Source organism: Miniopterus natalensis, chromosome 12 (genome assembly GCF_054644295.1).
Source record: "Miniopterus natalensis isolate mMinNat1 chromosome 12, mMinNat1.hap1, whole genome shotgun sequence".
Taxonomy (NCBI): Eukaryota; Metazoa; Chordata; class Mammalia; order Chiroptera; family Miniopteridae; genus Miniopterus; species Miniopterus natalensis.
The window spans coordinates 65216808-65242386 of NC_142092.1; the positions used below are offsets into that span (position 1 = coordinate 65216808).

The window sequence follows — 25579 nt, forward strand, 5'->3', positions numbered from 1 at the left end:
AGAAATTTCCACTGACAAGCTTACTTGCTTCCTCCTGGTGCCACCTGCTGATCATTTTGGGAACCAGTTTGGCAAATGCTTATAGCAGGGGGGGTGTGGATCTCCCCCTTTCTTTAATGAAGTAAATTTAATCCTAATTAATGTGAGAAATGGAATACCCACCAAGTGTCGGGTTTTAGAGTGTTTCACAGATACTCAGACCTCTTCCTGTTGTTACCAAGAATCACAAAGCAAAGCCCCCAAACACACCGCTCGGAGAGCTCACTGCCGCGGCCTTGGCAAGACAGTTTACCCTCGTAATTAAGCGCACCGTCAAAATGTAAGTGCACAGCCCTCAAAGCGCAATTCCACTTTGAGATGTCCACCTGAAGCAAATGCTGGCACAGCTTAGAAAGACACCTATATGAGGGTATGCCCAACAACGCTATTTATTGAACCAAGAAATATGAGAACTGTCTAGATGCCCATCAACAGACAAGTGATTTTAGAAGTTATGGTGCATTCATACAATTGACTACTATATGGCGCTGATATGGAAAGATGTCTAAAACATATTCAGTGGGGAAAAGAGGCTAAAAATGAGAACGTCTGGAAAAATCCCACTTTTTAAAGAAGAAAAAGCTATGTGTGTTACAGTATGTATTTGTTTACACATAAGAAAAAGGTGGAAAATATACACAAAGTGTCCAGTAATTTCTGAGCAGTGGGGACATTTTTTTCACTTTTTACATTACACAGTCTTATATTTGAATTCTTAATGTGAATGCATTGTTTCATATTAAAACAAAGGAGATATTAAAAATAAGAATGCCATATGTTTTTTTAAAATCAAATTTGCAGCTAATGAAGCATTTCATCATCAAATACTCACTGGCGTGTCCACAATCACCCTGAGGTGATCATCATGTCCCCATTTAACAGATGAGGAAATGGGGCTGAGAAGAGCAGGGACTTACGTGCGACCCCATGAGGAATAAGTGATGGTACCAGGGCCTTCCAGCAGCAAGTGACTATGGCAGGGCTTTCATAGTCTTATTCTGCATGCACCAGACCCTGAATCAGCAGATTCTGAATTACTGGCCTTTTAGAGACAAAGAAATTCTCCTTTGTATGAGGGAACTACCCAGTTCTAAGTACCTTCAGCATCAATCAAATAGAAGTTGACACTTGAGGGCTTAAAATGCTAACATAGAAAGAGACCGAGCAATTGCCTAACCCCACACCCCTATTTTACTGATGATAAAGAGTCTCTCTGAATGGCTAAACTCAGAAAGCTGACAGCTAAGCAACCAGCACTTGCTCAGCTTCCCATCTTTTCCACTAAACCTCTGCCTCCTCTGGGGCTTCCCATCTTGGCAACGGTATCCCCTCCAGATTCCTGAAAGCATAATTCTACCTTCCTCTGCATCCCCCTCTCTGATCTGTCTCCAAGTCCTGTGAATTCCACCTTCTAAATGTCCCTCGCAGCTGTCCTTCCCTGCATCAGACATAATGAATGCCTTAGGGCAACCCTCAGCATCTCTTGTGCCTACATGACATTGCACAGGTGTTCTAGCCAGCACAGTAAGGCAAGAAAAAGAAATAAAGGGCTGATTAGAAAGCAAAACATAACACCATGCTATTCTCAGAGAACATGACAGAAAAGTCCCATGGAACCTACAAAATAAGCTACTGGAACTATTAGAAGTGTTTAGCAAGGTTGCAGGATACAAGATTAATAAGTAAAAATCAACTGTATTTCTACACACTCACAATGAATAACCAGATGTTGAAGTTTAAAAACCAAACATTGCCAATGTATCAGAAATTTGAAATACTTAGGGATAAATTTGACAAAAGGTATGGAAGACCTGTACATTAAAAACTAACAAACTACAACAATGTTCAGAGATTAAAGAAGACCTGGCTTCCGGTCAAGATGGTAGCATAGCTAAGTGTGCTACTCACATCCTCCCACGAACCACATCAAAATTACAACTAAACTAACTACCATCATTTAGAACCACCTGAAATCGAGCTGAACAGAACTCCTATAACTAAGGATACAAAGAAGAAGCCACGTCAGACTGGTAGGAGGGGCAAAGACGTGCAATGGGCTGGTCCCATGCCCATGTGTGGCGGATAAAAATCGGGAGGGATATGTCTTTGTAATCAGTGGGTATTTTTACCAATTAAATGCAGTGAGGGACCATGAAGTGGATCCTGTACCAGAAAAAAGGCATTAGTAGAACAATAGGAAAAATGCAAATAAGCTATGTAGAAAATTTAGTAATATTATACCAACGTTAATTTCCAGTTTCAGTACTTATATAAGATATTAATAGGGGAAGCTAGATGAATGGTATATGGGAACTCTCTATATAGTATATTTGCAAACTTTCTGTAAGTCCAAAATTATTTCAAAACATTTTTAAAACTGAAGGCATTTCCAAACAAACAAAAGCTGAGAGAATTTGTCACCAGCAGACCTGCATTACAAGAAATATGTTAAAGAAAATTCTTTAAGTTGAAGGAAAATAATACCAGATGGCATCCAGAGCTATACAAAGGAATGAAGAACTCTGAAAATGTAAAGGTATGGGTGAGTATAGAAGATAAATATACTCATTTTTCAGTTTCTTTATAAGATAATTGACTTTTCAAAGCAAAAATAACAATGTATTGTGGGTTTTATAACATAGAAGTAAAATATATTACAATAGCACACAGGAAAAGAGTGGGAATAGAAATATAATGTTGTAAGGTGTTTATATCTTACTTGAAATAAGGAATACTTAAAGGTAAATGTGGTAAGTTAAGGTGCATTTTAAACCCTAGACTCTAGGGATAGGGCAAAACTAAAAACATTTTTAAAGAAGTATAAATCAGAAGGTTAAAGAGAAGATAAAACAAAACACTAAAAATACTCGCTTAATCCAAACATATAGGATAAATAGAAAAGAAATAGCAAGATAGTATACTACTTGAATCCAACCATATTGATGATTGCATTAAGTGTAAATGTGCTAAACACACCAATTAAAAAGCAGGGGTTGTTAAACTGGATAAAATACCATAGCTCAACAACATGCTGTCAACAAGAAGCACTCTTTAAAAATGTAGATAGTGTAACAGTAAAAGACTGGTAAAAAGATATACCATGCATATACTAAGCCAAAGAAAGCCAGAGGTGCTATATTAATATCAGACAGAGTGGACTTCAGGACAAGGAAAGTTACCTTATAAAAGAGTCAAATCACCAAACTAATAACAGAGCTTCAAAATATATAAAGCAAAAACTAACATGCATAACTAAAAAGAGAAGTAGACAATCCACAATAAAAGTTTAAAATTTCAACATACTCTCTCAATAACTGACAGAACAAGTAGGCCATAAATGAGTAAGGGATGGGTGAACAGTACCAACTACCAACTTGACCTGACATTTGTAGGATGCTATCCCAACAACTCCAGAATACATTTTATTTTCAATACACATGAATCGTTCACCAAGATAGACAATATGTGGGCCATAAGACAACTTTCAAAAGGATCAAGACAACACTGAATATACACTCTTAAGTCAACAAAATTAAATTAGAAATCAATGATAAAAGATACTTGGAAAGTTCCAAGATTATTTAAAAATTAAACAACACATTTTTAAATAACCCATTGGTCAAAGAAATATCAAGAGAAATTAGATAACGTTTTGAACTGAAAGAAATAATAAAAATTAGAAATCAATGATATAGAAAATGGACAAACAAGAGAGAAAATAATAAAATCATAAACTGGCTCTTTGAAAAGCGCAACAAAATTAATAAATCTTTAGCTAGATAGATCATGAAAAAAAAGTAAACACAAATTACCAATATCAGCAATGAAACAGGGGAGGATCACTGCATATGTCACAGATGTTAAAATATAATAAGAAAATACTATTTTAAAATTTTTTATGTCAATAGATTTGACAACTTAGATGGAATGGACTAATTCCTTGAAAGACAAATTACTTATATGTATTTTAAAAAATCAAAAAACATATTCCCAGAAAGCTCCGTGCCCAAATACCTTCAATAGTGAATTCCATCAAACATTTAAGAAAGAAATAATACCAATATTATACAAAATCTTCAAAAAAATAGAAGAAACATTTGCCAACTCATTTAATGAAGGTTGCCAGATACCAAACCAGACATAAAATGCCAACCTCCCTCATGAACAAAGACACAGAAATTCCTAACAAAATATCAGCAATTAGAGTTTAGCAGTATATAAAAAAAATAATACATTAGAACCAAGTAGGATTTACATCAGGAATGCAAGTTTAGTTTAACATTTAAAAAATTAATCGGTGTGATTCATCACATAAATAAAGAAAAAAATCATCTTCATAGATACATAAATGCATTTGACAAACTTAAGCACCCACTCATGATGAAAAACTTTCTGCAAACTATAGAAAACACCCTCATCAACCTAATAAAGGGCATCTATGAACAACCTCCAGTTAACATTGAATGTAACAGTGAAAGACTGTATGCTTTTCCCCCTATGACTGGAACCAGGCAAGGATGTCCACTCTAATCACTTCTGTTCAACGTTGTATAGAAGTCCTAGCTCAGTTCAGTTTAAGAAAAAAAAGAAATAAAAGACACATAGAGCCCTGGCCTGTGTGGCTCAGTTGGTTGGGCATTGTCCCATGCACTAAGAGGTCACCGGTTGGTTTGAGGCCTGGTCAGGGCACGTGCCCAGGTTTCGGGCTTGATCAACAGTAGGGGTCATGCAGGAGGCAGCCAATCAATGTTTCGCTCTCTTTCCCTCTCCCTTCCTCTCTTTCTAAAATCAATTAAAAAATATTCTTCGCAAAAAAAAAAAAAAAGAAACATAGATTATAAAGGAAGAAATACATATATTTATTCACAAATGAATTAATTGTATACCTAGAAAATCCTAACAAATCTACAAAAAAGAACTTCTAGAACTAATAAGGGAATCAAGCAAGGTCATATGATACAAGTTCAAAATTTAAAAGTCAACTGAATGTTCATAACTATCAACAAACAATTAGAAAATGAAATTCAAAAGTATCATTTACAAGAGCATAAAAAAGGAAAACACGTAGGGAAAACTATAAAACATTGCTGAGATAAACTAAGGAAAAGAAACATAAACAAAGATAAAAGTCATGGATCTAACTTAGCTTTGTTAAGATGTCCACTGTCTCCAAATCGACCTGTAGGTTCAATGCAATACCAAAGTCCTAGTAGGCGTCTTTATAAAACTGGGGCAAACTGATTATAAAATTGACCTGGAAATGCAAAAAACCTATAGTAGCTAAAACAGTTCAGAAGATAAACAAAGTGGGAAGACCTGATCTCAAGACTGACTATGAAGCCATAGCTTTATCAGCTAAGAGTAAACACACAAATGAATGGAACAAAGCAGAGCCCAGAAACAGACCAGAACATATATGGCCTCTTGGTTTTCAGCAAAGATGTCGAGGTGATTCAACGGGGGAATGACAATCATTTCAACAACCGGTGCTGAACAACTGACTATCCATACAGAAAAAAGCAAACTTCAACCCCAATCTCATGCCATACACAAAAACTAACTTGAAATGGATCACAGACCTAAATGTAAAAGCTAAAACTAAAACTTCTAGGAAAAAAATCCAAAGTATAAAATCTTCATAACCTTTAATTTGGCAAAGATGTCTTGGATATCACACAAAAACACAAACTGTAAAAAAATAATAATAAAATAAATTAAACACTATCAAAATTAATAAGTTTTGCTCTTCAAAAGATAGTTACAAATGAAAATTCAAGGTTAAAACTCTGCAAAGTCAAGTGGGAGAAAATAGTCACAATCCGTATACAAATACATCACAATACATACACAAAAGACTTGTACATAGAGAACACAAAGAACTTAAAACTTAAAAATAAAATGCTAACCAAAATGAGCGAAAATTTTGAATAAACACCAAAAAATATATTCAAAGGGCCAAAAAGCATATGAAAAGTTGCTCAACACCTAGACATCAAGGAGGTGTGATTAAAGCCATAAAGAGATACAACTACACATCTCCCAGCATGTCTAGAATCCAAGACTGACAATACTAAGTACTGGCAACGACAGGGAACAGACAGAACTCCCACCCTGCCAGCAGGAGTGCACAACCGCTTTGGAAAACAGTTTGGCAATTTTTTTCTTTTTTAAATATATCTTTATTGATTTCAGAGAGAGGAAGGGAGAGAGAGAGAGATAGAAACATCAATGATGACAGTCACTGATCGGCTGCCTCCCGCACGCCCCCGACTGGGGATCGAGCCCGCAACCGGGCATGTGCCCTGACCGGGAATCGAACCCCGATCACCTGGATTCTAGGTTGATGCTCAACCGCTGAGCATAGGCTTTGAAATTAGCTCTAAGTCTAAATCTTATTTCTCAAGCAAGTCACTTAATTTCTCAAAGCCTCAGTTTCCTCAACCATAAAGTGGGGGTGATAATGCAACCAACTTTACTGTAAGGGTTAAAAGAAATGATGTTAAGCTTTGAGCACAATGCATGGAACACAGTAGGACCAATAAATGGTATTAACCTTATTACATAGCTACCTTCAGAGGTATGAGATGGGCCATGGAACTTGCTGACAGAGGCTTTGAAACAGCCCTAAATGAAGTCCTTAAAAGACTAAACCAAACGGCAATTCTAAAGTCAGCTTCCCTCCTGGGAATTTCACAATTGTTTCAAAATATTTCATGCTCAAACATATTGCTTCGATATGGAATGGGTGATTTAAAAACTGCTTCTTGGAACAAAGTGTAAGCAGGACACTTAAAAGGTTCCCCCCACCCCTCAGTTTGTCAGAGCTACTCCCTGGCCTTGAAGCAGGCCCCGACCTCCCATATTTCATACCATGGGATGCTGGGGAGGCCACACCTCCAGATTCACCCAAACAGTCCCAGTTCTCCTGTGAGCTCAGCCACCTGCCCCAGCTCTGTCTCCCTGGTTCCCCATTGCTGCCTCCCAATGTCAGCATCAGGAATGTCTCCTCATGGCAAGACTCACTTCCTCAGTTTACCTACCTGTCACCCTACCTGTCCAACTCTGCAATCTGCAGGGATCGCTGCCAGCACCTACTGTGTGCTGTTAGACACCCTCTGGGCCAGTCTCAGCTCCCTGGGGACCCCCAGCCCCAGCTCCCAGGACATAGGACCCAGGACACAGTCACAGCCACAGTATGATTCAAGGGTCGTGGGGACGGAGTGCCGTCTACCTGGGCAGCAAAGAGCTGGAACTCGTCAGGCAGAATCCATGAGCGAGGGTAGAAGTTGTACTCCTCAGGAAAGAGATTCTGCATGATTCTCACTGCTCTGCTCAGAGTAATTTTACGCACCATCTCCGACATGCCTGGGGAGGAGAGAAGCTGTGAGGTTTTAACAGCAGTGGGCCACTAGCTATAAAACAGCCATTGTTTGGGACTTTTAAAACCACCCACCCGACATATTCAAGTTTTCAGTCAGGATAAAAAATGGTATGAGTTGTTCCCTGTGGCAGTGACTCATGGTTTGGAAAGACCTGCCAAATTAATGAAAAAATTGAGGCAACAGATGACTTTCTTTTCCTTATAAAAATGAAACATCAATTTGAAGGAATGAGTTTCCACCTAGATTATCCCATTCTTTGTCAGCCCCCTAGATAAAGAATAAAGAGAAGCAGTTGTATCTTGCACTTAAAACTTAATATCTTTTTTAATTTGGGGCCTCTGTATACATTTCTGGGATTCCTTCCTTCTTATACCCTAGAGAGTATTATCTAGTGGGCTCTGCTTACATCATGAGAAGCTTAGTTAAGTTGCTTTGTCTTTAATCTTTTATGAGTATTAAATGTATAAAATAAAAACTACATATACGTCTCAGCATAAAATTTGTCTGCCTGAAATAAGGGCAGGAACTGGAAAAGACATCATAGCATAATTTACAGTTGAAGGAGGAAAATGGAATCCGGAGGAGTCCTTCAGTTCTAAGTACTGATGCGGACACATTGACCAGATTGCATTAATTTCTCCGGAGGGGGCTGAAATGTCTCACTTAGAAAACATTTGAAAAGAATGGTAGCCTCTTTTTGGTCACATCTTTAGTAACGCTGACAAGAGAAGAAACCGTGTATTTATCTTAGCAAATTTTAAGCAGGTTATTTTACATTTTAGCATGCTTATTTTTTAAAGCAAGCACGGCCGCTAAGAGTGGAGACTAAAAATGGCCTTCACCCTGAAAGAACTACACGGTTCTATTGCTGGTGCTAGAAATTTGCTGAGCCAAGTTACTTTTAATAGAAAGTGCAAAGTTTCATGTCAGCTTGGCATGTCCGAGTTATCATGACTTCCAAAGGGGCACAAGCAGAATGAGCGAGGCTTCTCCAAACCCCCGGTTCGGGAAGCAAAGGGGAAACCCTTGAGAATGAAGGTTTTAATAGCCTACATCTTGCTTCCTCAGCATATTAAAAAGAGCATAAATCTAAAGATTGCAGCTTCAAGATGTCAATGCCCAGGTCCTGAGTTCTTGTTTAGAAGGATATCGAGAAGAATTAAATAAGAAATAAAGGGGCTTAGAAAGTATACAAATAAACTTTGCCCTAATATAGACTCTTCAATACTATTAAAAATAAACAAACTCACTGAGGACACTGTTCTGAGCTTCCCAAGAAATAAGTATGAGTTTGGAAAATTATAGCTATGCCTCTTTATTCCCTATGAAATTAGAAATTTTGAGTTATAAGCACTGGAGCTGAACACAAAGTACCCAAAAACAAATTTTCAGCTTTCTTGGAAACTTTCCTCTTGTGTCTAACAAAGGTTTTAGTTAGAGTGTTAAACTAAAGCCTCAGAACTAACTGCGACACAGCACCTTACACCAAAGAGATGCTGCCCCTGACCAAGGGAGTATTGCGGTATTTTCTGTATTTTAATGGCGCTGTGACAGGGAAGGCTCAGAAATCTCCCTGCAGGTCAGAAGGACACACACAATACAGACAGAAGTGCTGTGGGAACAGGAGCGTCATTTGAACGCTCCAGAAAAGTTTTGTGAAAATCAAGGTGCAGCAAGTGAAGTAAATATTCCTTTTCAATCACCCCTCCTGCAATGTGGATCAGCGGCCCCCACACCAGCTAACAGGTCTGTTTCCGAGTTTCCTTTGTGCGGGTCTCCAGGTGGTCCTCGACTGAGAACAGCCAACTTCGAAGCACCCGTACCAACCAGTGGCTGCTTTCCCCGGACCCTCGGGCCTGCTCCCTGTAGCCAGCTCAGCCCTAACCCCGCCCGACACCTGCCTCCAGCAGGCACCCGTGTAGACCTCCCTTCTCTAAGCAGCTGCAGCTCCTGACCCTACCTGTGACCCCTGCCCTACGCTCCGGGGCCCATTCTGCCCTGAGGTGGAAGCTCTAGGTCTAACCATCAGCTCTCCCCAAGACTTTGGCCCCAACTTTGTAGTCCAATTAAATAAGGAGATTTTAACTGCTTTTTGCTTTGCCCCCAAATTCTGGAAACCTGTCTTTTGCTGCTGGCACCTGAACAATGCCTTTGCCTTGTTTCCTCCAGTGTTCCCCTGTTCCCCCCAAGTCTGCCCTGCGAGGCTGGGTTCCTCCTGCCTGAGACTTCAGTGCCTACTAACAGGTTCTTTGGGGGCTGACTGCCTACCCGGGTTTCTCACCCAGGTCTATCCCTAGACGTCTCGTATCAGCAGGTCCCTACCGATTGGGAAGAACCCCCTAAGTTAGGCTGGAGCTGCTCACACCGAGAGCCTGCTTCCTGCCACTGCTTCTGGGCCTGGCTTCTTCTGTCTACACCAAAGTCCCCAGCCCTGGTGGGTCTCATCCCATGTGGCGAGACCCAAGAGTATCACTGCTTGATCCTCAGGCTAGCCCAATTTTTAACAAATAATAATAAAAATAAAATAAAATCTGAGCTACGTTGGGAACATTATTCAATCCAAATGTCATTTGTAACAGGAACACATTACAGTCACCAAACAACAATAATCCATTCAGATCCACTGTCCTCGGCCGTTCCCATCGCCCCTGACTGATCCGTCCCGGCTTTGCCCGGGGCTGCAGCAGCCTCCAGCTCTTTCTCCAGTCCTCTCTCAGCCTCCGCCCGCCTCCAATGCACCCCTCTGGCTGATCTTTCTAAAATCCGAGCTGGCCCATGTCACTCCCTGGCTTAAAATTCCTCAGCGGCTTCCCATGACCTTTTGTCCCTGCCTGTCACCACTCCACTGGCCCTAACACACTCGACCCTTTCTAAGCACCAGGGGCCACTTGCCCTTGGCTGAGCGAGCAGTGCGCTCTGCGCCTTCGGGCCAGCTCTACTCCTTTGCTTTGCATGAGGTTCAGGCCCATCCATCCCTTGAGGCTCAGCTCACATGTCAGTTCTCTTCCCCTGGATCTCTCACCCCACCTGTCCCCAAGCAAATCTAGGCGAGGTCACTTGCCCTGGCTTCAAACCCCCAGGGCATCCCAAGCTTCCTCTGGCAGCGCTTACTTGGTCTCACACGCCCCTCTCTACATGCCTCTCTCCCTGTCCTTGAATCCCCAGCCCAGCCCAGTGCTTGCCAGACCGCTGGCTGCACAGATTCCTCTCTGCAGCGTCTCCCTCTCTACAGAAAGCCCCTCCTCAGGGTGGGCTCTCGGGCACCACCCACCATGCGCTGGCAACTCTCAGACCCTGAGACTCACCAAAAGCCTGCTGTTTGTGAGCTAAGAATGGAGAATTCCGGGCTTTCTTAAAGCAGAGACACAGCTAAATCAGATTATTTTTATAGAAAGTCTAAATTCATCAGTTAAGATATAATAGCAGATCTTGAAGGAAATTGCCCATAGAAAAGTGGCTAAAATCTAATGTGCTAACACAGACAAAATAAATTACTCCCATATGCGTGTCCAAAAGTTTCCAGTTTTTTCAGCGTGGGAAGTGTTTATACTTGCCTGGCACGTCCTCTAGGACTTACTGTAAGTAACATACAACACATGCACACAGCATTTTTAAATAATGGGATGCATCAGAGACAGAAGATAAGCTTGGGCACAAACTGGAGCCAAGGGGCAGCGTGCCCCGAATCCACCCATTGCTGAGGACTGCGTCGTCCTCCGCTCGGAGCGGGTGGCCACACAGCCTCTGCCCCGAGGTTCGAGGGCCTGCTTTGTCGTCAGAGCAGATTAAATGCTGTCAGCAAAGTGGAAAATCACATTTTAACCCCTGGCACGTGGAATATGGGATGCGACCAATCTGCTTCTTTGAGATGAATGTTCTTCTTTCGCCTTTAATGAAGCTAGGCCTTTGGGGGAATGTTCTCTGTGTTTCTAACTTGTGTTCTGAATGTAGAGTCACAGCTACTGCTTCTCTCCTTTCCCCGCCACCAGATGAGGCACGAGCACGTGTAAATGGAGCCTTAGCAACTCTGTCCCACTCAGAGAGTAGCTCTCTTTCAAATTACGCTCTCCTGATATCCCAGTAAGTCCTCTCGTGGCATCAGAAAGTCACTTTTTCTGAGCATTGAGACAGAGAAAATAACAGCTGTTCCGTTAGACTGTGTGCAAGACCCTGGCTGCAAGCATCGCTGCGGGTCTGTGGCAAAACCCTCTCTCCTTCCCCAAGGACAGATTTGACCTTGGGCTAAGCTTCTAGCTCTGGTCTCCTGGAAACCAAGAAAGGTAGAAAGTTACCTGTGTCACTAGACAACAAAGCATATGGTTAAAATGACCCCTGGTTGGCACATTATATAACTACCTGGTGGGAAGCCAGAGCTCCAGGTTTTCCTGAGTGTGGTGATGCTTGTCACTTAGCGTGACCCTGGAAGCCATGCTCCGGAGGAGCTATGAGAAATCCTGGCTCCTATAGGCTGTCTAAACTGTGACAGGCTGGCATCCACCAGTGTGGTTTTGTCTCCTTGCACCTGAGCTTTCACGGGAGGGGCCAGACACTAGCCCCTGGAACCCTTGCAAAGACAGCTGGAGAGAAATGCCTGGCACTGACCAGCTGGCAAGCTGTGTGTCCTGCCCTAGGTCCTCCTACGTGAACCTGAGCCGAGCCACATGTGGCCTGGGACAGTTTGCATGCTCAGTTGAAAACCTCCTAGCAGACAAGGTGGAAGTAGCCAGTGTGTAATATGGATACTGGGTTTTCTGAGAGGTGTTCTTACAGATGTGGCATAGACTGCCAAAGGAAAAAAAAATAAACTGATTCTCCCTTTTAAAATAAGCGTAAGTAATATAACACTAAGAAAAAACACCTTACATTCAGGCAACTACACTCTGACTGCAACTTCATAAAAATGATACATAAACATGGTTAAGATTTGGGAGGAAATACAGAAATATCCACATTGTGGTTTTGTAAAATGAGGGATGGGATTCAGGGCGATGATCTTTTTAAAAATTATTTTTTATTGCATTATAACATGCTTTGAGCAATATGTTAAAATTCCTGAAACTTAGTGCTCAGACCCAGCTTCCCCAATGTTCCTTTCCCCCAAGCACTTCCACTGGCTGTAACTACCCTCTTCACTTAGCCATTTAAAATAAAGAATAGTAATCACACCAGAGGAGGGCGATAGAGGTTAAAGATGAAATGAAAAGGCACAGGGGAGGCCGGGAGTGGAGGGAGGGGAATCTTCCAATGCTGGCTCCCCACTTTCCTGGCATGAGTCCCCCACAGGCAAGTCCCGCTGGGAGAATGGCCTTGGGTAAAGCAGAGGTTATCTGCCGCCTATTGTTCCCAGGCTGGTGCTTGGTTTTAAAAATGGTACCTCCAGATATGATACTTAAAGAAAATGAAAACTGCTAACCCCATTTCTGTCACATATTCCTAGAATTTTAGTACTTCTGTTTCCTGCAAATTACTTAAGTAAAATGGTCTCTTTTTTTCCGTTTTGAGAATATAGCTCCCCCATGACACCCCCACGTTATATCTATAACCAAGAAGGGGAAAATCATGTTGTCCCACCAGTGGAATCAGCCCAGGAGAGCCTGTCTTTTGATGCTTCTGAGCCTCCAATCTTTAACCCCCTGGTGGGTTAGGTCCAGACTCCTGTGCGTTAGGGTCCCTCCGAGGTGACAGCGCCGAGGCAGACTGCAGGCAGCAATTCCAATGACGAGAACTCGAGTTTGATCTCAAAGCACCTCCATGTTAGGGAGGACGAGTGTGCCCTGAGACCCAGCCCTGAGAACACCTGTAAATGCCAACAACAGTGGATACCTGGAAACTTGTTCACTTGACCGGAGAATATGTCGTTGTCGTGAAATGACACACCATGCCAGTAGATGTCACAGGGCACGCGGCGGCCAAAAGGGAACTAGAAGAAAGAGGGGGGGAAATGTGACTAATCACAGGAGCAAGAAGAGCAGTGGCCACACTGATGTCTACTGAGACGCCCGCACCCTGGCCCACAGCGGTGATTCAGTCCTCGAAATAAGCACGCGCTGCAGCTGATATTCTTTCCCATCTTACTGGTGATATTCTTTCCCATTTTACTGGTGATATTCTTTCCCATTTTACTGGTGAAGAAGCAGGTTGAGGCTGGTTAAGTAGCACAGCAGCATTATTGACAGTAGCCAAAAGGTGGAAAGAGTCCAAGTTTCCATCGACTGTCCACCAATGGATAAAAAAAATGCGGTGCCCACATACACTGTAATATTACTCGGTCTTAAGAAGGAATGAAATTTCGACACCTGCTACAATATGGGTGACCCCTGAGGACATTATACTAAGCAAAATAAAAATGACACAGAAGGACAAACATTGTACAGTTCCATTTATATATGAGGTAGCTGGAGTAGTGAGACTCCTAGGGACAGACAGTAAATGGTGGTTTCCAGGGGTTGGGAGGGAGCAATGGGGAATTATTTGTTTAATGGGGACAGAGTTTCAGTTTAGAAAGATGAAGAAACATTCTGGAGATGGATGGTGGTGATGGCAGCTCAACCACTTGAATGTACTTAATGCCACTGAATTGTACACTTAAAGACAGTTAAGATGGCATTAGCTGGTTTGCTCAGTGGTTAGAGCATCAGCCCAGGGACTAAAGGGTCTCCGGTTTGATTCAGGTCAAGGGCACGTACCTCAGTTGCAGGCTCGATCCCCGGCCCAGTCAGGGGCCCGTGCGGGAGGCAACCAATCGATTCCCTGTCTCTCTCACATCGATGTTTCTTTCTCTCTCTGTCTCTACCCCTCTCTTCCACTCTCTCTGAAAAATCAATGGAAAAAATATTCTCAGGTAAGGATTAACAAAAAAAAAGATGATTAAGATGGTAAATTTTTTGGTATGTATATGTTACCACAATAAAAACAGCAGCAAAAACCGTCCGCTTCCGCCGCCTGATGCTAAGGGGCCATTTGAGGCTCTACTCTGAGCTCTCTGTAGGCTGGAATGCTGCATGGATTTTCACAGGGCAACTGAAAATTGTTAATGCTTCCCAGACTCCCCATTCTCCATTTTTCTCAAGGTCAGCACCATCTCATGTACGTAGGGAGATTCAGAGACTCCCTGAAGCCTCTCTCTGTTAAGAGACACCATCTTTGCCTGGCTGGCGTGGTTCAGTGGTTGAGCATTGACCCATGAATCAAGAGGTCACCAGCTAGGTGCTGGGTCAGGGCACATGCCCTGGGTGCGGGCTCGATCCCCAGTACAGGGTGTGGAGGAGGCAGCCAATCTATGTTTCTCCCTCATCATGTTTCTCTCTCCCTCTCCCTCTCCCTTCCTCTCTCTCTCAAATCAATAAAAACATTTTAAGAGAGAGACACCATCTTAGCAGCATCTCCAGTATGTTTCATGAATGAATATGTGAAGTTATAAATAGAAGCTACTCAAATACATCATCACCATCATCATCATCATCATTAAAGTTAACATTTAAGGAACGCTTATTACTATGTCTATATGTTAAACAACTTATCTCATGTAATCTTCACAACAACCTTGTGAGGAAGCTATTATTAATCCTATTTACAGATGAAGAAACCAAAGCTTTGAAAGATTAAATAACCTCCCCAAGGTCACAGAGCTAGAAAGGGCAGATCCCCTGAGTCAGGATCAGATCCAGGTCCGCCTGATTCCAAGGCCCATGTGCTTAGCCACAGCACACAGCTAACTGACCTTGAACTGATTGCTCTAGTGGTATCTATCAGTCACACGTGACCTACAGTAACTAACCTACCCTCACGCTACAAGCTACCATCTTCTCCACAGGGAAATTTCCTCCCTCAGCGTGTACACCTGAGGGGACTCAAAATCCCCTTCCCTCTTGCCCAGAAGGACGAAAATGCACTTGCAAAATAGCCAGGCTCAGACAAGAATTGAAATCATTGAATGCCCTTTGAGCATATTTGCGCTGAAGGAACTGATATTCGGGTCCCCCTTCTAATGGCCCAGAGAGCACGTCTGAACCCCCTCGAGGGCTTTTGCAAAGTGAGATTTCACCATGCATGCCGATGAAAGCACAATTCACATTCCTGTGCTTTGTGAATGATTTTCTCCTTGGAGCTTCTTCATGAACAGGAAATCTTTCAAGTGATCCGGCATAAAAGTGGCAAATAAGCTTTGATATGGGCAAGTATGTGTGTAATGCATCTACAGAGGGAACTGACCCAAATTGCTGCTGTAAAATGAGGGGCTGGAAGCATCAGGGGGAACACAGGAAAGCATAGTGCCCAGAGCACCACGCCTGGACTAGCTCAAGCCCTGACCCCCGGAGACCTTGACATGTGGACCCTGCCCCTCTAAGCCTCAGCTGCTCGTCTACAACAGAGGAAAACAACAGCAATAACACCTGGCTGCCTCCCAGGGCTGTTGTACGGATTGAGATGATGTTTGGAAGAACATTTTATAAACAGTAAATTGCTGTTATACAGGACAGGTTATTATTTTTAATGTCCAAGGAAATCACCTCATGAGTAACTTCAATTTAAAAAGATGCCATGAAAATATCAAGCATCATTAGTACAGCTCTGGAAAAAGAACATCGCAGTGTACCTGCGCTCCGAGGACCTTCCATGGTGTCCCCAGGCAGAGTTAACAGGGTCCCCTCCAATGCCCCCTCTGGACGCTGTTGACGTCTGCTGTGCAGCCACGGCCTGTGGAGTGTTTCTGTCGCATGACTGACTCCCCACCCGACAGATGCACCCTCCCCCACCTACCCAGCTCCCACGGTCCCTGCCTCCTGGGATTCAGACCTGTGTAGTCTTCGCCCGCATTGTCACAGGCTTGGTCTATGTGACCGACAGCTACAGCGCAAGTGATATTCGGATAATAGGATACTTCCGATATTAGCACATCTTTATAAAAAGACTGAAGCCCCCCTCCTCTCGTTCATCATCATCATCACCATCATCATCATCATCACTCATTTTGGGGAAGCCTAGAGAAAAGAAAGAGACCAAGGCCTCCTGCCCACAGACATGTGGGTGAGCTCGGAACTGGGTCCCTCAGCCCCAGGCAAGCCTTCAAAGACTGGGACCCTGGCCCACAGCTCGACTGCAGCCTCAAGAGGCCCTGAGCCGCACCCCCAGATCAGCAGCGCTGACTCCTAACCCGTGGCGCTAATTAATGTGTGTGGTTTCAAACTGCTGAGTTTGGGGGAAATCTGTCACCCAGCAGTAGATACTGAATACACCGCTGCAGTTTTAGAACAGGGTCCTAGAGGAGAAAGCATCCTGAGAATGGAGGAATCTAAGACTAATATTACTATTTCCTGGGCACTCATTATGTGAAGGTATCTGACATATATGCCTCCATTTTGCACAATGAAAAAATGCAATCCATTGCTAAAAAGTGGCAAACCAGAACTTGAAGTCATGTCGGTCTGTCTCCAAAGACTGTGCCCTTTTGACTGTTCCAAGATAGATGGGTGGACAGATGGACTAATCTGTGACCAAAAAGCCCAGAAAATATATCTACAAAAAAAAAAAATGAGTTGTGGTTAACACTTCAGGAAGAATGTGGCACAGAAAAGGCCAGAGAAGGCCAGTTAGGCAGAAAAAGGACCGCGCAAGTGCCCTTCAAGGGTGGACTAAAATGCAACACTTTTCTTCCATCGAGAGAGAGATGATGAAACTACTGGTGGAATCCACCGCCTGCTGAAGATTGTGACCAGATGGAGCGTGGTTCTACCTGCCAAGTGTGAGCATATCCAAGGCAGGTGAGCGCCCTCCAAGCCTAGAGGGGGGCCGGCTCGCTCTTCTCCGTCGCTCGCCTCTCAGCAGTGGCATCGCTCTCTGCCCAGACAGGGGAGAAGAGCCGACCGCCCCCCTGAGGGGCCAGGCTCCCTCTGGCCTGTGGAAGGTGGGGCCGATGAGAAAAGGCCTCCCCGTGCTGGCGAGGGGCCGAGGGGCCGGCCAGCTTCCTGACCCCAGCGTCCTTGGATGGGGCTGGGGACAAGCCCACACATGGGGCAACTCCAAGCCTGTTTCCTCAGAGGGACAATAATGGCAGCGTGACTGGGTAATTAGATGGGTTAATAATGGGTTTGAACCACCTCGCACAGTGCCTGGCACGCAATGCCTGGTGTGCAGGAGGTGTCCGAAAATGCTGCTTTCCTGCCTCGTTTCCATTCCTTCCCATCACCCTTCACCCCATACCTACTGGCTGTTAAGATGTTACCCAAAGGAGCTGGTGGGCGGGGGGTTTTCCAAGACCAGCCTTGGGGGATTTGCAGCCATGCAGGTCTCCCGGGTGGGTGCCTAACCTGAGGGGAAGCTCCTTGACTTGAGTTCAAGAACCTGGATTCAGATCTCAGCCCCGCCAACTACTAAGGCCCTTGGTTTCATCATCTGAGAAAGAAGACTAGCAAAGCCTCCCTCACAGGGGTGTTGTGAAGATTGGAAACAACTGTGCAAGTGAAAGGACATTTGTGGCCAACCTGGCACATTGCAGGAGCCCAATTAGTCCAATTAGAGAATATTGAGAGCGAGCCTCCCGATTGCTCCTCACCACGCTGAGTCAGTCCCCTGGTGAGAAAGGAGAGAGGCAGAGTCCCCAGACACCCCGGGGCAGAGAAAGCAGAGGCCGGCGCTCAGCAAATCCACTCTTGAAGAACAGCCGTGAATCACAGCCCCGGGGACTCTGGAGCCAGCCCGGGCAGAGGCAGATGCTGTGTGAGAGCCCGGGAGGAGCCAAGCTCCCACTCAAGGCGAGGGAGTTCAACCAAGGAGGCGTGTGCCGGCAGAGTGGAAGGAAAGGGCAATCAGGCTGCGGGGAGCCTCCAGGGCAGGGAGCCTAGGAGAGCGGGAGAGCGTCCCTGTGCCTGGAAGCGGTCAGATCATAAAGCTGGAGCGGTCAGATCATAAAAGACTCACAGGGCAAGCTGAGGAGCTGGAACTCCATTCTGCAGGTGGAAGAGAGCCAAGGGCAGTGCTCAACGGGGCCAGGCGGGCCTGGCTAGAGTGGCCAGTGGAGGGGAGGTGGAGAGAGACTGAGGACAGAGGCCCAGGAGGAAGCCTGCGAGGCTGGGAGAAAGGCACGGGTGGGGCGGCCACTGGGCAGAGGGAGAATGCACTGGGGCGGAGTGGGGCGCGGGGAGTGGGAGCACCAGCTCGGTGTGTGAGAACCACGCCGCCGGCCCCTGCCTTTAAAGCAGCCCCTTCTCCTGTGCCCGCCGGCTGACGTTCCTGCCCCACCTCTCCAGGCTCCTGGTCCCTGGAGAGGGAGAGGGCCCCACAAGGATAAGTGGCACCGAGGAGCCTTCCAGTTTCATAAAGGCGCCGTCTGGCTCCAGTGGGTTTCCCAGGAAGACAATAATTACTCATCCTCTAATAGAGCCCATAAATACAGCAGAAGGAGAAGCAATTAACAGCCTTTTGCTGGAAAGCAGCAATTCCCGTGATCTATGGAGTTTCCCTTTCCTGTTCACCACTCTTCCTTCCCGCAAAATCCGCTACTCTGGGCAAGTACGCCATTCGCTGTTCACTGAGTTAATCACCAAAGCAGGTTGTATTTTTTATTAAATCCATTCATTACCGTTGACGCATATGAATTGAAGCTGGAAGAGCTGTGGTGAGGCCTGTCGTCTGCCTTGCTTCTGCTTCTGATCGCAATACTTTTAATAAGATCAAAACTGTTACTAAACAATTTACAGGGGGGAAAAGCACATGTTGGAAGCGGAGGAAGATGACCTTGCCCCCTTCATAATTTCAGGGCCCCGCGGCAATCTTCCCCAGTTATTTATTCCGGTGTCTAATTTCCTGCCCGTAAAGAATCTATATTAGTAGTAATTATATTAGGCGAGAGACAAAAAAACTTCACAAAACCCTGAAGTGATTTACCTCTCGGCTGGCAGTTTTAATTAAAATTCCAGTTTATTTAGCAAGTAGCCTGAAAAGATTAGATACCAATTTAGCACTATGTTCTTTTTCCACTTTCCAATCCATAAGGGTGACACAAACAATGAAATAACCACGTTAAATGATTCTTCATTCCATCATAATTCAGCCCATGGAAAAACGCTCCAATATCAATGATACATTATAAATTAACTCCATTCCACTCTGCAAAATTAGCAACAGTAATCTCCTTGCTCTCTACTCCCTCACTGTGGGTAAATTATACCAATTCACCATGAGGCCTCCAATTACCCAGTCTCTTCCACATCAAAACTTTAAATGTGTTTATTAACTGAAATGGAAACAAAGCAAATCAGGTTTCATTTCGGCAGCACTTTCCTCCCACCCAGGATATCAAACAACTTTTCCTGAAGTCACTCCTGACACCGCTTGAGGCAGCTCATCCCCAGCTAAGCAGATACCCAGGTGGTTTCAGTACTTTCCCCAGGCGGCTTCCCCAGGTGGTTTCAGCAGCTCCCACTGAAAGCCCTTCTAAAGGCCCCCTGGCTCGGGCAGAACATCAATTCATTCATTCAACACACAAGCAAGTCATGCCTTTGAGCCAGGTGGTGCTAGGGGAATGCCAAGAGGCTCCAGCTACGGGAGCAGAGGGTTAGTGGTAGGAGATGAGGCTGGAGAGGTTATAGGACGAATGAAACAGTCCTGACCTTCGAGGAGCTCCCAGTGCAGCAGCCGAGTCAGACACAGCAGCTTGTCGTAATGCCTGTAGCCACCATCTTACTGAGCATCTACTACATGCCTGCTCAGAGCTCACCTCTTTACCCACAGTGTCGCCTTTAATTGCCACACTACCTGATGAATAGCAGTCCTATCCCCATTTCACAGAAGAGGCAAAGGAGGCCCGGAGAGGTGGGCAACGTTTGAGCTGACTCTCGATGAGAAAGAGAGAAGTTGCCAAGATAAAGAGGAAAAGGGGTTCCCAAAGGAGGAAACAAAAGCATGTGCAAAGACTAAGCAAAAAGCAAGCGAGAGCCTGGAGACCAGGCCTCCTCTGTCTGTGCCCACAAATAGCAGAGCCATCTTCAAGCCTGTTTCCCCACTTGCCACACACAGGACATTTCCCATTGTGCAAACCTACGAAAGTCGGCTCTTCTTCTCCAACAACTAATTATGATTTGTGTTGACCTTAAAGCACCCAGTGCTGCCTTGATAATGTTCCTTGGAAACAAAGAAGTGGTTTCCTGGAGGACTTGCTAGATAAAGGTGGATGGACTCTGCCCCCCTAAACTCTTTTGTGCCTCCTGACCCCTAAAACCAGCCCGCAATCTCCCAGAGTCAGGCCACTGCCTCAAGTCATACCATCACATATTATTAAGAATACAAGTACCAACAATATCTACACTTTAAAACACTGTGGCTACTACTTATTGAGTTCATATTATGTGCTGTGTGCTTTACATGTGCTATCTCAAATAGCCCTCAATCAGCACCGTCAAGCAGGCAGACATATTACCATTCCACCTCACAGATGAAGAAACGGGCTCAGAGCAATTAGCCAGCCTCTGGAAGTGTATCCATTAAGTGCTGGAGCAAGAAACAGAGCTCAGCCCCACTATGTCCTCAGTCCCAAGAGAACTAACCACCCTAGAATTCCAAAGATAAGCGGGTGCCTGGCAAGGCGAGTGGGTGGGGAGCACAGGGGGAGGGCCCAAAGGGGGGCACCAGGCCCCACCGGGAGCTCCCCAGGGTGCTGGGCGCCTCTGCCTGGGTGCTCCGACTCAGAGCACCTCCATCTGCCCCGTGGTGCCTCGCCAGACCTCACCCTCGCCTCCAGATTTCCCTGCCCTGTGGGGCCACTAAAGGAACAGAGTGAGTAGGAACGGGAGCACCTCTGGGAGAGAAAGAGTTAACTCTTAGAAGCACTGCGCTGGAGGGGACAACAGGACATCTAATTGGAACTATCCTGAAAGGGACTGGGAATACAGGAATGGGAGTGACAAGGAGCCCAAGTGAGAAGTGCGAATTCATGAGTCTCAGAGGAGGGAACTGGAGAAAGGGTGAGTGCATCTTCTGAGTGGTTACTGAGAGAGAAAACCAAAGGGCAGGGCCAGGGCCAGGGCCAGGGCCAGGGAGGGCAGGGGACTCCTTCCTCAAAGTCCTAGGAACAAGTAACTAAACCCTCCAAGTCCAACGCTGCACCTCAAGGTGTTCAGAGAGGCTGGAGTGTTGTGCCTATAGCTTTGGCCCCGTGACTAAGCAACCACGACTCCTCAGCTCCCCCCAGCGAAGAACGAGAGGTACCGAAGCATTCAAGGGAAAGCTAGGAAATAGGCTGCCGCAGGGCCACAGGACTCGGGTTAACCAGGGTCACACCCACTCCTCCCTGAAGTAATCCTGATACAGTTGGACGTCACTCAGAAAGACCCTGAGCCTCCCCTTGGCCTTTCAGACGGTAGAAGCTAAGGGCTCAAGCCCAGGGGCATGCTCCCCCCCCTGCTGGGGACAGAGACTTAGAGTAGCACGTGAACTTGTAAATAAATCACAGTGCAAAGTGGCAAATGCTCCAGCAGATGAGGGCCAAAGGCCTATGGGGGCGTGAGCAGGATGTCATTCCCCTGGGGGGAAGGATGTGATCTGGTAGAAACTTGTCGAGCTGGGAACCAGGAAGGTAGGCTCTGCCGGAGGAGCCCGGTGTGCCTAGGCATGGGAGCCTGAGGGGACGTGATTAGGAGTCTCCCCAGGGCAGGAACAGCATCTTAATTCTCTCGGGATTCCAGGCGCCCTGCCCAGTGCCTGGGGGTGAGGGGCAGGAGGGGTTGTGGGCAAGTAACAGACGCTGGAGGAGCCAATGGCACGTGGCTTGTTGTGGAGGGTATAAAGCAGGACTACGGGGTCTTGCAACAGAAAGGGAACTGAGTGGAACCAGAATCTATAAGCCTCACAACGAATCTTAATGGGAAAGCGCTCAGGCATACCGCAGACATGTGCAGGCTCTGGTCACCCGTTTCTCCAGCCCAGGGTTTAACGACGCCACGGGCGAGGCAGCTCTCGTAAAGGAAATGTACACCCTTCAATATGGGCCCATTCAAGAAAGACGGGCTGGTTCCCACCTAGAGCCACCCCCTTCTGCTCAGAATTTTAAAAGAAGTTATCAGCAATAGCACCCCAAATATGACAGAGCAGGGTGAGAGCATGGGCACCCTTATCAAACTTTGGAGTCTCCTTTTGTTTCCCATGTTGAACTACACTGTCCCGTTCCAGATCTTCTCATTTTTCACAGCTTAACACAGCCAATAGCTGTGGTGAAAGCCGCTGCTTTCCCTCGCTCCTTGTGATGGGGGTTGTTATTTCTCTACTAAGTATTTAAGCAATACCTTTTAATTTACTTAATGACCTCAGAACAAACTGATTGATGGCCCAGCTCAGTAGGCAATGACAGCTGGCATTTCCCTGATGACCACATAATTGGGCAATTGCATTAAGTGTATGTCACCCTGATCAGCTAATGTGGTCTATTAAGGCGAAGGCAGCCCACTCATGGCTTGCGGTCAGCTTCCACGGCCCACAGGTTTCTAAGCACTCTGGGGGCAGTTTAAACATCTTTGTATTTTCGTGGTGTTATCAATCTGGTGCATCCTGAAGAAACTGAACCAGCAAAGTTAGCTTTGGAAAAATCTGTATCCTATTGCAAATGATAAGTACAAATATTATAGGATTAGAAACCAGGAGACCAAGATTCTAGTCCTAATTAATTAGTTCACCCACACAACAAACATTAATGGAGTGCCTATTATGTGCTGGATATTGGGCTTTAACAGCTGAAAAATCACTTAATTTTCATTTCTTTTCAGGTTTAACTGATTTGAAATAATGGGGGAAGCCAGACTAAGTTTTGAACAAAGAAAATTTATCCACTAGACTTTTTTATAGGGATACATAAAAGATAAAGTTTAAGGTACACAGCCCGCAACAGTTGACGAATTGAGGGCCCACAAATACGGAACAAAATGATTCCTGATGTTTGTGATTCTATTGCTTCGCATTTTCAGCAGGGCCTGGATCACGATGTCATCAGTTTGAAAACAGGCGTTGACAAGGAAAATGATTCATCTCTGTAGAGTCTTTTCAATTTTGAAAATGAACTGTATGTTAATAAACACTGACTTCATAATCATTCAAAGTGAGACGGAATTATTTTTTTCAAATATTTATTGGATGTTTGGATTTCCTCTCTGAATATCTTTCTTTTTTTAACTCTAAATAAGCAGTTCTCTATCAGGAGTATTCAGGAACTTTTCAAAAGTACAGGGAAAGTAATTTGGTAGAGGTGGGCTTGGACCTAGAAAGCTGAATGCTAAAAAGCTTGTCAAGAGACTAAGCCCCAGCCCCAGGGAAGGACCAGGGTGCTAAAAGTTAGTAACTGGTCTTAACTGACACTCGGTTGTTAGGTTGTTTCTCCTGCAAAGTGCACTGAGGGGCACTGGCTCATACAGAACCATGGCACTGTATTGATTAGAGGGTGTTGGGGAGATGCCAGTCACACCCAGTGTCTTTACCAAGGCCCTCTGGGCAAACCCTCCCAGCTTTCAGTGCTAAAAAAAGAGCACATCTCTTAGGTGACGTCTCTCATCTTACAGCCACCGTGACTTTCAACTTGGTACACTTCTGGTTTCCCTTGGTAACCAGAAAGCTCAGAACCAAATCTGTGTGCTGTCATAAAAACTACAAGATCTTTCGATCATGCATTTCTAGATACTAACTTTTCCTTGACTTCATCTTAGTATGCTATTTTTTTATTCCTGTGCCCTGAGTTTTTTTACGTAAACTTTTTAAACTTATAACAATGTATGTATTTTTAAAGCCACTTTACATACTTTTTTTTGGGGGGGGAAGACAGGCATAAGTACATAGTAAAATAGTTTTAAATTTTACCTTTGAGACGTAAGTAATGATAGACAATTTATGTGAGTTAAGGCCCTTCTTTCAAAACTGACCTATTTTAAAGATTCACCATTGACGATGTCAGTTCTATTGTTGCAACTTAACTAGCAAAAAATACTGCAAAGATGAAGTATTCACAGCATATCAGTGAAAATGATTGAATGCTAGATATGGCTCCCATAAATTGGCAGCTGTAGTCATTCAGTCCCAGAGACAGGACTGGGTTTTATAATCCATACCACTCATTTTTAAATGACTTCACTGAATTTTTAAATGGTGCAAAAGCAGTTATATTTATTTAAGACACACTTAGTTTAGTGGCTTTAAAAGTAAAATTAATTTTCAAAGCCTTTCACACACAGAAATTTAAAGTGGTTTTAACTTATTTATTTCTGTGTTTATATATATATATATATATATATATATATATATATATATATACACACACACACATATACTTATATATATGCTACTGCTTACATCACTGTCACTCCTACTCCTCCAACAAGCTACCCTGAGCACTGAGGAGGAGAGCCAACCACTTCCTCCCGGTCTTTGCGGGACCTTCCTGGATTTAAAGCTGAAAGTCAGGTGCCCCGGAAGCTACCTCAGTCCCAGGCAAAGCAGGACAGTTGGTCACCCTGGCACTGGGACAGCTCCACTTGCCAGGTGTGGGAGGAAAGACCCACTAAGGACAAGTCCACCTCCTATACTTTAAATCTGAATGGTGCTCATACACCCAAAAGTTATAACTGGGTAGGAAGACAAGCTAAAATTCTGAATTCACCTAGTATTGGCCTGGATTTTGCAGTCAAAGGATTAGAAGAAATCTTCACAAGTCAATGTTCTGATTCTCTTCTAAAGAATTCCAGGAAAAGAGATACCATAAAGCTACCTTTGAAACCCATTCTACTACACATGATCTTTTTAAAATACTAAGTTCAACCTATCGTTCTGTCATTTTCATTCCCAGCACCAAAGTGAATGAAGAAAACTTAAAAATATGCTAGCCACGGGAAATCAGGTAAAATTATTGAAGACCTCGAAATGAGTCACCAGAACAAAGTTAAAAGGCTGGTGGAAAACAATCTTCAGGCTGGGAGAAAAAAGAAGACTCTGAAACTATTAGGAACTTTTTAGACTAGTGTGTCAAGCAAACAGCCGTCAAGCCTCAGGTATAACCTCCTCTGTGCAGGGCAATAATCATAAGCGGATTCTCCAAAGGAAGGCAAAAGCTAACACTTATTAGATGCCTACTGAATGTCAGCTGCTCTCATGCTCACTGTTTCATTTAATCCCCCAGCACCCCCTGGGTG

At 44.6% G+C, this 25579-nt stretch overlaps 1 protein-coding gene across 1 annotated transcript in view; it reads right to left on the minus strand.

The window, feature by feature from the left end:
- Positions 1–25579, minus strand: part of TTLL11 (tubulin tyrosine ligase like 11) — a 169290-nt gene that overhangs the window by 125972 nt on the left and 17739 nt on the right. The window contains exons 2-3 of the mRNA XM_016211053.2: positions 13245–13341; positions 7271–7404 (exon numbers count right to left, since the gene is read on the minus strand). Coding sequence (XP_016066539.2) covers positions 7271–7404; positions 13245–13341 — 231 coding nt within the window. The remainder of the gene's footprint in view (positions 1–7270; positions 7405–13244; positions 13342–25579) is intronic.